We start from the raw sequence: 13,026 nt of genomic DNA, 5'->3' as shown, positions 1-13,026 counted from the left end.
ATCTCCAATTATTGTTCTTTTCTGCTCATTTTTTATCGGCCGTCCCATTCATTTCAATGCAAAATTTTGGGCAGTTTTTCGTATTCGTATTCCGTAGAGAAAAGTAATAGCACACTGATCCCGATCAAACTGCACGTTTTGATATATAATTTGTCCTGCAACTCTTCAAGTTGTAGGACTAGTAGCGGGACGAAATTGCGTCCGGAAGAGGAAGAAGAAGAAATCCACAGTATAACAGTAGTGCAGCACTGGTCCCTACAGATATTGCTGGATGGGACCAGTGCTCGGTGCGATTGCCCCGAGGCCCTAATGATAATATTAATAGTAAAAATCCTAAAAATAATAATAATAATAATAATAATAATGATAGTGATAATAATAATAGTAATAATCTCCTCCAAGAATCTCCACCTTATCGTGGTGGAGGGTTTGGGTGCTCCAGTGATCCTGGGAGCTGTGTTGTCGGGAGCAGCAGCTCCTGGTCTCCCAAGGCAAAGTGGTCCCAGGGGAGGGGCCAGACTAAGAGCCATTCAAAGACCCTCATGAAGCGTGAACACGAACAACAGAGTACCTCTCCCGGCACGGGTAAACCGGGGCCCCTCCTGGAGCCAGACCAGGGTGGGGAGCACACAGGTGAGCGTCTGGTGGCCGGGCCTTCGTCCTCGAAGAAACCATTTATCTAGTGCATTTATCTTGTTTGGACTTAACCTAGCTCCTAGTCTCTGGTAATGTATTTTTGATTTAAGATTTTAATTGTTGTGCTTAAAGGCTGCTTAGTGTTCTTCTACTTAAGGTTGTTATTGTCTCTGCCTAAGTTAGTGTCTCTGCTGCTGGGCTTTCTGCTTTATTTGCTTGGTTTAAGTTTAAAGTTAAGGTCAGTTTTCAGAGCTCTACTTTATCTGTTGATTGGCTATTTAGAGGCTTTTGTCTTCAAGTATCTGGGAGTGGCCAACCCACTTAAAAACTGTGAAATTTAGCTGGATTCTTTTAGTGCATTTATCTTGTTTGGACTTAACCTAGCTCCTAGTCTCTGGTAATGTATTTTTGATTTAAGATTTTAATTGTTGTGCTTAAAGGCTGCTTAGTGTTCTTCTACTTAAGGTTGTTATTGTCTCTGCCTAAGTTAGTGTCTCTGCTGCTGGGCTTTCTGCTTTATTTGCTTGGTTTAAGTTTAAAGTTAAGGTCAGTTTTCAGAGCTCTACTTTATCTGTTGATTGGCTATTTAGAGGCTTTTGTCTTCAAGTATCTGGGAGTGGCCAACCCACTTAAAAACTGTGAAATTTAGCTGGATTCTTTTAGTGCATTTATCTTGTTTGGACTTAACCTAGCTCCTAGTCTCTGGTAATGTATTTTTGATTTAAGATTTTAATTGTTGTGCTTAAAGGCTGCTTAGTGTTCTTCTACTTAAGGTTGTTATTGTCTCTGCCTAAGTTAGTGTCTCTGCTGCTGGGCTTTCTGCTTTATTTGCTTGGTTTAAGTTTAAAGTTAAGGTCAGTTTTCAGAGCTCTACTTTATCTGTTGATTGGCTATTTAGAGGCTTTTGTCTTCAAGTATCTGGGAGTGGCCAACCCACTTAAAAACTGTGAAATTTAGCTGGATTCTTTTAGTGCATTTATCTTGTTTGGACTTAACCTAGCTCCTAGTCTCTGGTAATGTATTTTTGATTTAAGATTTTAATTGTTGTGCTTAAAGGCTGCTTAGTGTTCTTCTACTTAAGGTTGTTATTGTCTCTGCCTAAGTTAGTGTCTCTGCTGCTGGGCTTTCTGCTTTATTTGCTTGGTTTAAGTTTAAAGTTAAGGTCAGTTTTCAGAGCTCTACTTTATCTGTTGATTGGCCCCGCGCAAAGTTAGGCTTAAGGGTCGGGTGCAGAGTGAGCCTGGCAGCAGGTGAAGGAGGGTACCTGGCGTGCTGACCCCTGACCACTGACCCCCGGCTCCAGCGGCTCTGGGGATGTGGAACGTCACCTCGCTGGCGGGGAAGGAGGCAGAGCTTGTGCAGGAGGTGGAGCGTTAGCAGCTAGAAATAGTTGGTCACCTCCACACATAGCCTGGCTCTGAACCAAACTCCTGTTGTTACCCAGGGTGAGACTCTCTCCTGTTGTTGCCCAGGGTGAGACTCTCTCCTGTTGTTACCCAGGGTGAGAGGCTGGACTCTCTCCTGTTGTTGCCCAGGGTGAGACTCTCTCCTGTTGTTACCCAGGGTGAGAGGCTGGACTCTCTCCTGTTGTTGCCCAGGGTGAGAGGCTGGACTCTCTCCTGTTGTTGCCCAGGGTGAGAGGCTGGACTCTCTCGGGTTGTTACCCAGGGTGAGAGGCTGGACTCTCTCCTGTTGTTGCCCAGGGTGAGAGGCTGGACTCTCTCGGGTTGTTACCCAGGGTGAGAGGCTGGACTCTCTCCTGGTTTTGCCCAGGGTGAGAGGCTGGACTCTCTCCTGTTGTTGCCCAGGGTGAGAGGCTGGACTCTCTCGGGTTGTTACCCAGGGTGAGAGGCTGGACCCTCTCCTGTTGTTGCCCAGGGTGAGACTCTCTCCTGTTGTTGCCCAGGGTGAGAGGCTGGACTCTCTCCTGTTGTTGCCCAGGGTGAGAGGCTGGACTCTCTCCTGTTGTTGCCCAGGGTGAGACTCTCTCCTGTTGTTGCCCAGGTTGAGACTCTCTCCTGTTGTTGCCCAGGGTGAGAGGCTGGACTCTCTCCTGTTGTTGCCCAGGGTGAGACTCTCTCCTGTTGTTACCCAGGGTGAGAGGCTGTGGGCGGCTGAGCTCCGCTGTGTTGGAGTTCTCCCCGAGGAACCAGAGGAACCAGAGGAACCAGAGGAGGAGAAGGTCTCTGACTGTTGTCTGTTCTTCTGCACCAACAGCAGCTCGGAGTACCCGGCCTTCTTGGAGTCTCTGGGTGGTGTCCTGCAGGGGAACCACTTGGGGACTCTATAGTTCTTCTGGGAGACTTCAACGATCATGTGGGTAACGATGATGGTACCTGGAGGAGGTGATTGGGAGGAACGGCCCGATCTGAACCAGAGTGTGAACCCAGAACACGGTGGAGGGATTATATCTCTCCTGGCCTGGGAACGCCTCGGGGTCCAGGAGGAGCTGGACGTTGTGGCTGGGAGAGGCCCTGCTTAGACTGCTGCCCCCCCTACCCGGCCCCGGATAAGCGGACGGGAATGGATGGATGCTTACAGCAGAATTATTTAACCTATTTTTATTACTAAGAGGTTTTTGTAACCTTGTGTTACAATATTATAAATGAAGATATGCTGTATGACCCATGAACTAGGATTAAACAGACAAAATATTCAGTTTTCTTTTACCTCATTCTGAAAAAGACAATATTCAAACTAAGGTCTTGGCGTGATTCAAATACATTTACAACGACCTCATATGTATTATTTATTAAAAATTATTAGTTTAGCTTGTATATATATATATATATATATATATATATATAGAGAGAGAGAGAGAGAGAGAGAGAGAGAGAGAGTAATCTACAGCTGTGAATGGGGAAAAAAATGAGATTTTTTGGATTTGCGTAATGTAATGTGGTGTTCATTGGCTCTGATTACTCTGTCTGAACGTTGTTTCTCTTCAGTTTCTCCTTCTCACTGTGTTCTGTGGCTCCATCTACTGGTGTCAGTGGTTGTGGTGAGTTCTGCCCTTTCACTTTGAACACATCCCACTTCTCAGGAAGTCGTCCTTTGTTGAAGAGCACAGACGCCAGGTAGGAGAACAACAAGATGGCAGCAATGGCAGACAGCATGGAGATGGTCTTAACTGGAGAGTACTGGACATAAACCCCGTCCTCAAGAGTGCATCCTGGGAAGTGTATGACTGGTGCTAAGCCTAGTGATGGGTCTCCACTGAGCAGTCTGACTACGACTCCAACCACAAAGCCCATAACAGCCCCGTAACCATTGGAGATGTTGAGGAAGAGCACGCAGAACAGCTGAGGGAAGATTACAACGTAGGCTACTTCAGCACCAATGAACCAGAACAATAAGATGCTGTTTTTCAGGTAGCTGAGTGATGAACCAACCAAGCCCACGACCAACACAGAAGCACGGATCACCCACTGAGTCTCTCTGTCTGAGGCCTGAAGAAGTCATAAGGAGGAAGAAGAGGCAAATTATTGACATTGTCATGAATCTCAATCACACAGACCTCAGATGTCTTTGTTGTGATGAACCATTTTTTTAAAGAGCATTATTTCACCTGAGGTCTCAGGATGTTCTTGTATATGTTGGAGGTGAAGACAGAAGCTGCAGAAAGAAACGCAGAGTCAGCCGAGGACATCACAGCAGCAGCAACACTTCCAATGCCAATAATGGCGACTAAACATGGAGTGAGGTGCTGCAGGGTGATGGGCAGAACTAGAGCTGCTTCTCCACGTTCATACGGAGATGGAGAACCATAGGTAGTGAGGTTCCAGTCTGAGGCATGGACACACAAAAGAGGAAAGACTGTCATATGGTAACATTCCACACATCATATTGCACAAAAAGATAGATTTTCTTTTAACTTATTAGACACTACAGATGTAGATTGAGCTATAACGATGGCAACTCAATTTGTAAATGATCTTACACTTACTATTCATTCAAATTCCACCTAGCTGCTTTTATTACAGAATCTCCATATGACTTTTGACACTATTTCATACAATAGTGTTTTACCTACTAATTCTACATCAATATATGGTCATGTGAAATATGGAGTACCTCAGGGCTTTGTTTTTGGCCCTCTGGTTTTCGCTCTTTATAGTTAATTTATTTGCCAAATCATTCAGTCATAGAATCATTTTCCCATCTTTTGGTGCCTCGAGTGAGGCACACTCCTTACATATTTGGTGCCCTGGCATGAGGCATCCTATGTTCAATACACTGATGATATCCAAGTTACTGTGCCCATAATGATGGATTATCATTCCAAAGTTATTGTTTGAAATGGTCTTGCCCCTCCAAAAAGACATCATAGACAAGCTGTGACATCAGAGCCTCACTGAAAGACACTTCAGCAGAGGGAAAGGTGGCTGCCACAGACCTTCCAGGTGGACAATATGCCTTGAATGTTGATGTAAAGTTGGTCTTTGCATAATCAGAATAATAATATCAGTTAATACCTGTAGATACAGCGGCTGCCCCAACAAGTATCGATGGTATCCCGAGTATAGGTAAGATGAAAGCAGCAGCAAAGCAAGTGAGCTTGGCATTGGCTGTGGAAGATGCAGACAAGGTCCTCTGGTGCAAACACTGATATCCCATACTCCCCAGCGTCTAAAAAATAAAACATTGCAGTGGTTAACTTAATAACTAGTGTGACATTCTGAAGATATCAACAATCATGTTTTCAAAAAAGTTGGTACGCTGTCTCAGGCTGTAATGAAACAGAGTAGTTAATTACTGTTGCTGACTCTCAATGGAGGCGGTCGCATCTTTTTTATCTCTCCCTCCCACTGTGTTTTTCCCTGCTTCGCTCCTCTTGTCTCCTCTTGTCTCGTCTCGTCCACTGTCTAACTTTTGGAAGACTCTCTCTACACTGCTCTCAAAAACCAAAAACCATGGATTTGATCAACTGGTCTCTTAACGCAATTGACACCATCTTCTCGACGAGAAGCCGTGGCTCAGGGGAGCCCTCCTGCCCCGAGGGGACTTTTGTTGCTGGTTACACAATGGACGCCTGGAGCAGGTGGCGTGTCTTGTGCCTGGCGGCTCTCTCTCTGGAGGACATTGAAGATCTTTACCTATTCGGAACCATGATAACAGGATTTTTGCTGATTGGATTGGGCTTAGCTCTGGTTTATCGAGACACACAGGACACGGCTAGGGTGACCAGATGTCCCGCTTTGTGTGGGACAGTCCCGCATTACCATTACTTTTCACACGTCCCGCAAATTGAGACCTTGTCCCGCATTGTTATTGACAGTCAGACTCCATTTTTGAAATGCGTGTTTTATAATCTGGCACTTATCAAATAGCTGTTTGGAGAAAGCAGTGCACGGGGCTGTCATCAGGGGGCGGGGCGGGCTGTTTGATCATGTCAATCAAACTGGGATGCAGACGCCGGTTAAGGTCGCGCCCACCAACAACAAACAATGCAAATCAGGTCAGAACGGCTGCAGCACGAGACATGGAGGAAAGCACAACCCGTACGGCTAAGAAAAGAAAATGCAGCTACAATAAAGACTGGGAAAAGATCTATCCCTGGGTGAAACCAGTGCAAGGCAAGTCTAGTAAAGTTTTGTGTGAGGTTTGCTTTGTCAGTTTTCCGTTTCACATGGAGGTGAATACGACGTGAAACGACACAGACAATGCGAGACTCACAGAAAACTTGTTGCTCAAAAGGAGGCTTCCCAGTCTATGCAAACGTTCCTGCTAAAACCCAAAACAAGATTCAAACGCAGATAAGGTAACGGCAGCTGAACTAACTAGCGTTTACCACACTGTGAAACACTCCCTATCATAAAGGTCAGAAGACTGTGGCAATAAGCTAACATCGACCATGTTTCCAGACTCTGAGATTGCAAAGAAAATGTCATGTGGTCGAACAAAGGCAGTGTCCATAGTTACAGATATGCTTGCACCTGCCTCTGTGGAAAGTTGTTTGAGAGAATTAAAAACGCTAGTGGTTCAAGAGCTCCCAAGTGATAAAAAAGTCTACACGCCATTTTTTTCAGTGGCTTCAGATGCATCTAATCATGGCACTACAAAACTCTTCCCACTGTCTTTGAGATATTGGACACCAGAGCTGAGTTTGAAAAGCAAAATCCTTGACTTTTATGAGGATAGCCATGAGTCAGCTGCTACCATACACCGCCAGATTAGAAGCAAGTTAGAGGAAAATGGCCTACAACTGGACATGATTTCAGCTTACACTGCTGATAATGCTAGTGTACACTACGGTAAAAACAATTCTGTTTTCCAAAAGTTAAAGGCAGACAACAGTGGCATCATAAAGGCAAACTGTATGGCCCACATAGTACACAACTGTGCAAAACATGCTGGAGACATGCTGAACATTGACATTGACTCTGTAGTGAACAAAATATTCAGTCACTTTTCAGTGTCTGCACAGCGCACAGAGGAATTGAAAGCAGTGTTTGCCTTTGTGGAGGAAGATTATCATGTTGTACGGAGACATGTACCCACAAGATGGTTGAGTCTGTGGCCTGCTGTCCAGAGGCTGCATGACAGCTGGGCAGCTGTCAAGAGCTACTTCTTGTCACTGGGAGAGAGTAAGTGCCCAAAAGTACTGTGGCAGCTGTTGAAAACGGATCAGGATGGTGAGGGGCAACCCCTTGAGCTACAGGCCTACCTGGCTTTCCTCAATAACATACTGAAGATCTTCCATGATGTTGTGCTTCTGTTGGAGGGAAAGGATGTGACCATCTGCGAGCTGTATGACATAATGCTCACTCTCAAGACAAAGCTCCAACAGCGACAAATTGATTCCTTCTTTGGAATGGAGACCAGTGCTATTGTTCAACACTTTCCTGACCAAAAGGCAGCAACAATCAAACATGATTTTTCCAACTTCTACAAGACTGCACTCAGCTACCTAGAAAAATGGTATGACTTCACAGACAACAACTACAACAACTAGACAACGAAGAATGTTGCATGCTTGGCGCTGAAGAGCAGCTTCACATTCTCCCAGCTCAGTGATGCCGTGGAGGCCCTACAGATAGTGGGGAAACTGGACATGGATGAACTGTATGAGGAGTACTGTGTGACTCTGCCACGCCAGCAGGAAATTGTTCAGAGAAGAGCTCCTGTTGTGGAGAAGTGGTCGATCTTGCTTAAAAGCACAAAGGCACCAAATCTGACTGCTGTTGCATCCTTTCTCTTCAGCATCCCCATAACCAATGCTTCTGTAGAGAGAGAGTTTTCCCTCATGACTGCAGCCTGGACTGATCAGAGGAACCGTTGCTCTGTGGAGCTTATCGAGAGTGAAATTCAAGTCAAGACCAACTTTGAATACAGTTGCAAGGAATTCTGCAGCTATGCACTTAAGCAGAAGGCCTTATTAGAAGCTGCACGCTCAAGCAAGAAGTATAAAGCCAAGAACATCTAAGGTAAGATCATTGTCTTAGATATAGATTAGAATATTGTGAGCACTGAGCCAGTGTGGTGCTAAATTTTAAGACAGTGCTCTATTCTTGTGTTTCACCGGCAGGTGCTTTCTGTGGTGCTGAAGTGGTGCTGTGGTGATGGAGAGAACTGAAGAAATATTATTTTATTTTATTTAAGTTTTTGTTTCCTCCTGACCAGTTTTGATTTGTATTTCTGGTTTTATTTATTATTTTATGTAGTGACTTTAGTTAGCATTGTTCAGTAAATGCAGATCATTTTCAAATGCATTTCTTTTGTGTAATCTATGTGATTCTGAGCTGAGTGAGTTTTGTTTTGTTCAGATAATCAGCCTAATCCAGTGTATGTCCTACTTGTTCAGTATATTGTTCTACTAGAGTAAACACTTTAATGTGGTGTGGTGGTGGAGTTGTGCTGGTGTTATGTAGTTGCTCTCCATTGTAGGAGAAAAGGCACATTAAAGTACCACACTTGAAAGAACAATTGTAGCATTGACTTGTCCGTTCTGTTTGACTGTACACAGTCAGGTGTGTTAACTTGAGAGGCACTGTGGAATAGCATGAAAGGTCCATGCTTACTATGATTTCTCACGCGAGAGAACTTGGGAAAGTTGCATTTAAGATATATTTGTTAAGTTTTTATTTGCAGGCTGTTATGTGCTACTGAATCAACCAGATGGGCAAAGCATAGTAATGTTTATTTTTTTTTAAGTTCTTTTAGACTACCTTGATGCATTGGTATCCCACATTGTCCCACATTGTCCCACACAAATGTAGTCTTTGTCCCACATCTGGTGAATTGGGATCTGGTCACCCTAGACACGGCGTCAGCTGTCAAAGGCCCCATTAAGCTGCCCGTGATGATTGAATCAATGGCCAGGGCTGTCGGAACTCAGAAGGGTGACAGCCCTGGAAAGGGATCGAATCGGAGATCAGTAGGGACATTTTTACCATCGACAGGAGCAGTAGCAGAAATCGCTGCCACTTACACCCTCAGTCCAAATTCCAATCTTATCTGGCTTCCCCAAAACAACAGCCTTGGCTCGAAGGCCGTTGCTAATCTTCCCTGCTGAGGAATGTAGTGAGACACTACCATCCCATCCTCTCCCCCTCTCAACTCCCACAACCACCTGTTGAACTGTCTGCCTTGCCTCGGAGCCCAGGAAGGAAGGTCATCTCCTTAGCAACGTCCAGGCTTATCGCTTTTGTTATTCCAGCGAACTGAGACGAACTGTTTGGTGCTGGACAAAGGCGGGTCTCAGGCTTACACACACGAACTTCCACATTAACAGACATGCATACACCCCCCCCCCAACCCAACGCCTCCGACGCTTCGTACCCCCAGCGAGACAGGCGTGTCTGTCGAATGCGCGGGACCCTGCTGCAGATCCGGATGCTGCCTGGCTATGGTGGTTCCCCCCTTCCCATGTGGCATGTCAAAAGCCTGTTCATGTTGTTGTGAAATGTATTATTATGCTGATGTGCTGAGGTTTTTTTCATGCTTTTTTCCTCCTTTCCTCTCCTCACGTGTGCTGTATTTCTCTCTCTTCTCACCCTGTCGTCCTATCCTGTTTACCTTCGTCATATTGATTGTTTGTGTGTGTTGTATACGTTTGGATAGGATGATGGCCAATTTCGTTGTAATGGTACTTGTTACTTGATCAATGACAATAAAGGGAATACTGAACTGAACTGAACTGAACTGAACAAAATATTTAATGTTATAACAGATACATTTTGTTTGTTTTTTAAATAAAGACTCATTATGAATTTGATGCCTGCAGCATGTTCCAAATAATTGGGATAGGGACATGTTTACCAGTGTGTTACATCAGCTTGTCTTTTAACCCAGTTATTGTTTATGAACTGAAGACACTGATTGTTAAACTTCAATCTTGTCTGGATAGCAGCAAATGTTGCTTCCTTACAAAGAATAGGAATTCATCAATCATTATCCAGGCCTTTTCCAGCCGTGGTTGACCAATCCAGGGAGCATGTAAGGTGTTGTTCTTCAGAGTCTGGCTGATGTCCAAGGAGCAAGGGTTCATCAACACAAAGGGGACACAGATCCACTGCAGAAACAGAGAAAAAAAAAGAGAGAAACATGGACCCAAAATATTTAAAGACGTACTTTGAAGCCTTTGACACCTTGTGTGACACATTTTTCTAAAAACAAAAAGTCTGACACCAAAAAAACTTAAAGTACAGCAAACTCACCAAGCTGACGAATATAAGGACAAGCTGTATAATATCTGTGTAGGCCACAGAGTAGAGACCTCCCAGCAGTGTGTAGGTGATGGCCACAGCAGCAGAGATCCAGATGCACAAAGTGAAGGACAAATCCAGGATCACACTCATGGTTCCTCCTGTTAAACACAGTGCATCAAAGACTTTGACAGTAGACTTGATGCTAATTGGATGCCAAGCTGGACTGATTGCCTGTTTTCCTGCTGCAACTTGCCTAGCTTTTTCTCCAGCTGTTGTTGTTGCCGTTTCCTTATAGTTTGAAGAAGTTTATATTTCTTTAAAAGATGATATCAATTGTTATAACAAACAGTCGCTGTCTTCAGCCCCTGCTTATTTACACCAGACCATGTACTCTCAACACATTTGTTTCTGTCATCAGCCCTGCAGTTTATAACTGTAAGATTTCAAGAGGAATTTATATGCATGTATACATTTATTTTAGTTTAAAGTTAAAGAATTATGTATGTATGTGTATATGTAAGTAAAGTGCATATCTACCTCTATATATCTTACCTAAACCAATTAGTATTGTGGGAACCCAGAGCAGATCTAAAACAATTGAAACCAGGCTCATTCCAACTGTTACTGCTTTTCCATACTTGGCATGAAAAGGGTCCAGCATCGTCACACACTTTCTGTCTCTCATTGGCTTCACAAACACCAAGCCAACTTCATTTAAAAGAGGACAGAAGACATCACAATTAGAAAAATAATTAAGTGAGGGGGGAAAAGCAAAACAATAGAAAGACATTTTTTTTTAAGGTAACACTTTTTGTCATTATCCATTTGACATTTTATTGATGTCCTGCTGTAATGTTTACAGTTTCATGTCAAAGTTCATGACATCATGTTCAAATCGAAATTTTAAGTTCCTTGATGGACTGCAGACTTGAGGCTAAAATCTGGAGCAAAGATGTGACGATTTATTTGCTTTTTCAGTAAAGAGAATATATTGGAGGCTTTAAGCATTTGAGCAGTGACTTCTTGTGTCTTGTAAATATGTAGCTTGGCGTCTCAGGGGAAGGTACACATCATGCTTCTACAACACTGACTCATTCTGGCTCGTCTTAAAGTTGTGATCATCATTATTATTACAATAATTCCTGTCTTTTGTTCAGAGATTTTCATGCAATATTTGTTTGATCACAAACATACAGATCATGTAAGAAGAAATTTCAAACTTACCAAGAATAAAACATGAGCTGTATGCTGACATCATCACCAGGGCCCAGGTTAGTCCCATAGAGGGCGTGTACACCATCTCTGCTGTTCCAACAATGAAGGCTCCTCCCACCCACGTAGCTGCAGGATGGATTAACACACAGCAAGTAACAGCAAATATAACTATAACAAAATTGTTAATCCTGCATGCCCAACAGTGCAACAGACTCTACTGCAGGAATTTAAACAGTTTAACAGTTTTATCTCTTGCTCATCATGGTATGAAAAATGTATATATTTTATATTGTATAATAATTTAATAATATATTTTTTTATTTTTTATTTTTAAATTTTTTTTTTGGCATTTTACTGCTTTTTTTATTAGATAGAGACAGATAGAAAGGCGGAGACAGAGGGGAAGACATGCAGCAAAGGGACCTCAGGCCGGATTCTAACCCGGGTCCGCTGCAGCAAGCACACGGCCTTCATGGTAAGCGCTCTACCAGTGTGAGCCACCGGGACGCCCAATTGAATAATATATTTATTCTTAATATTCACAACCTTGTAATTCTAGTTTCCATTTTTGTTTCGTCAGCTAAACTCTCCTCACCTGTCATTGTGAAGACCCCCACCACCAGGTTGATGCTCCGGTTCCCCAGCAGGGTCATCTCCATTTCTGTGGCTGAACTTTTCTTCTGTTCCCTTTTGGACTTGAAAGAAGCCCAGATGCCGGTCCCAAGGACCAGCAGGTAGAAAAACACCATCGCTACCACTCCTGGTATGTTAACAGCCATGTTAGAGATCCACTGACTGACTGACTGACTGACTGACTGACTAACAGAGGGTGGAGACTCCTCCTTAAAGTTACTTTGATACCTCGGTGGAACAGCTGTTGAGAGTATCATAAAATGCTGTGACAAACTAGCAGAGGACAAACAGGAAAAACATTTGTTTGTTGTGGTCTTTGTTTTGTTGGGATAGTACCACAGGTGAATCTTGGGTTCATTGTGGACTTTAACATTTGTGGTCAGCGCCATTTGTGTCCTCTGAAGAACTTCCCTCCCAGAATGCTCGGCGTTTACGACCCACAGACCAACTCATTGGTCAAGGGACCTGTGACTTCACATGGGGTCCCCAGGTCCACCAGCCCCCCTCCTCCTTCAGGCCCTGCTGAGGTGAGGCCTTCTTTCCTTCTGAGGCCTCCTTTACACAAGGAATCCTGAACAACTGCAACTCTGACCTTCTCTGCGCACCAAAGTTGCATTAATGAACACAAAGTTCATTGCAACTGCCAGAGAAAGCTTTACCTCAACAACAATGACAACCAGCAACTTAATTTTTGCGAGACGGCAAATTGTTGAAACTCAGCCCTGAGATCAAACTTCCTTCTTTCCACGCTCGCCACTGAAAAAGGACTTCCCCCCTTTTTCCTATTCATGAGTAATGTAACTGGGCTTAGATAAGCAATCAGCAAGGACTTTAGAATAAAGGATTTGACCTGTAATTAATGATCTGGTCTATATGTGTGTTTTAAGTACAT

General features: G+C 43.8%; 1 protein-coding gene across 1 annotated transcript; it reads right to left on the bottom strand.

Annotated features, from left to right (window-relative positions):
* Positions 1 to 3,554: 3,554 nt before the first annotated feature.
* LOC131993800 (high-affinity choline transporter 1-like) lies at positions 3,555 to 12,280 on the bottom strand. The gene is made up of 8 exons (XM_059359841.1): positions 12,097 to 12,280; positions 11,511 to 11,627; positions 10,839 to 10,994; positions 10,296 to 10,444; positions 10,007 to 10,150; positions 5,112 to 5,265; positions 4,205 to 4,422; positions 3,555 to 4,085 (listed from the first exon to the last, which is right to left on the bottom strand). Exons 1-8 carry the CDS (start codon positions 12,278 to 12,280, stop codon positions 3,555 to 3,557), a joined length of 1,653 nt encoding a protein of 550 aa, XP_059215824.1.
* Between the last annotated feature and the right edge of the window lie 746 nt (positions 12,281 to 13,026).

Source organism: Centropristis striata, chromosome 20 (genome assembly GCF_030273125.1).
Source record: "Centropristis striata isolate RG_2023a ecotype Rhode Island chromosome 20, C.striata_1.0, whole genome shotgun sequence".
NCBI classification, from domain to species: domain Eukaryota; kingdom Metazoa; phylum Chordata; class Actinopteri; order Perciformes; family Serranidae; genus Centropristis; species Centropristis striata.
This window is presented reverse-complemented; position numbering and strand designations above follow the sequence as displayed.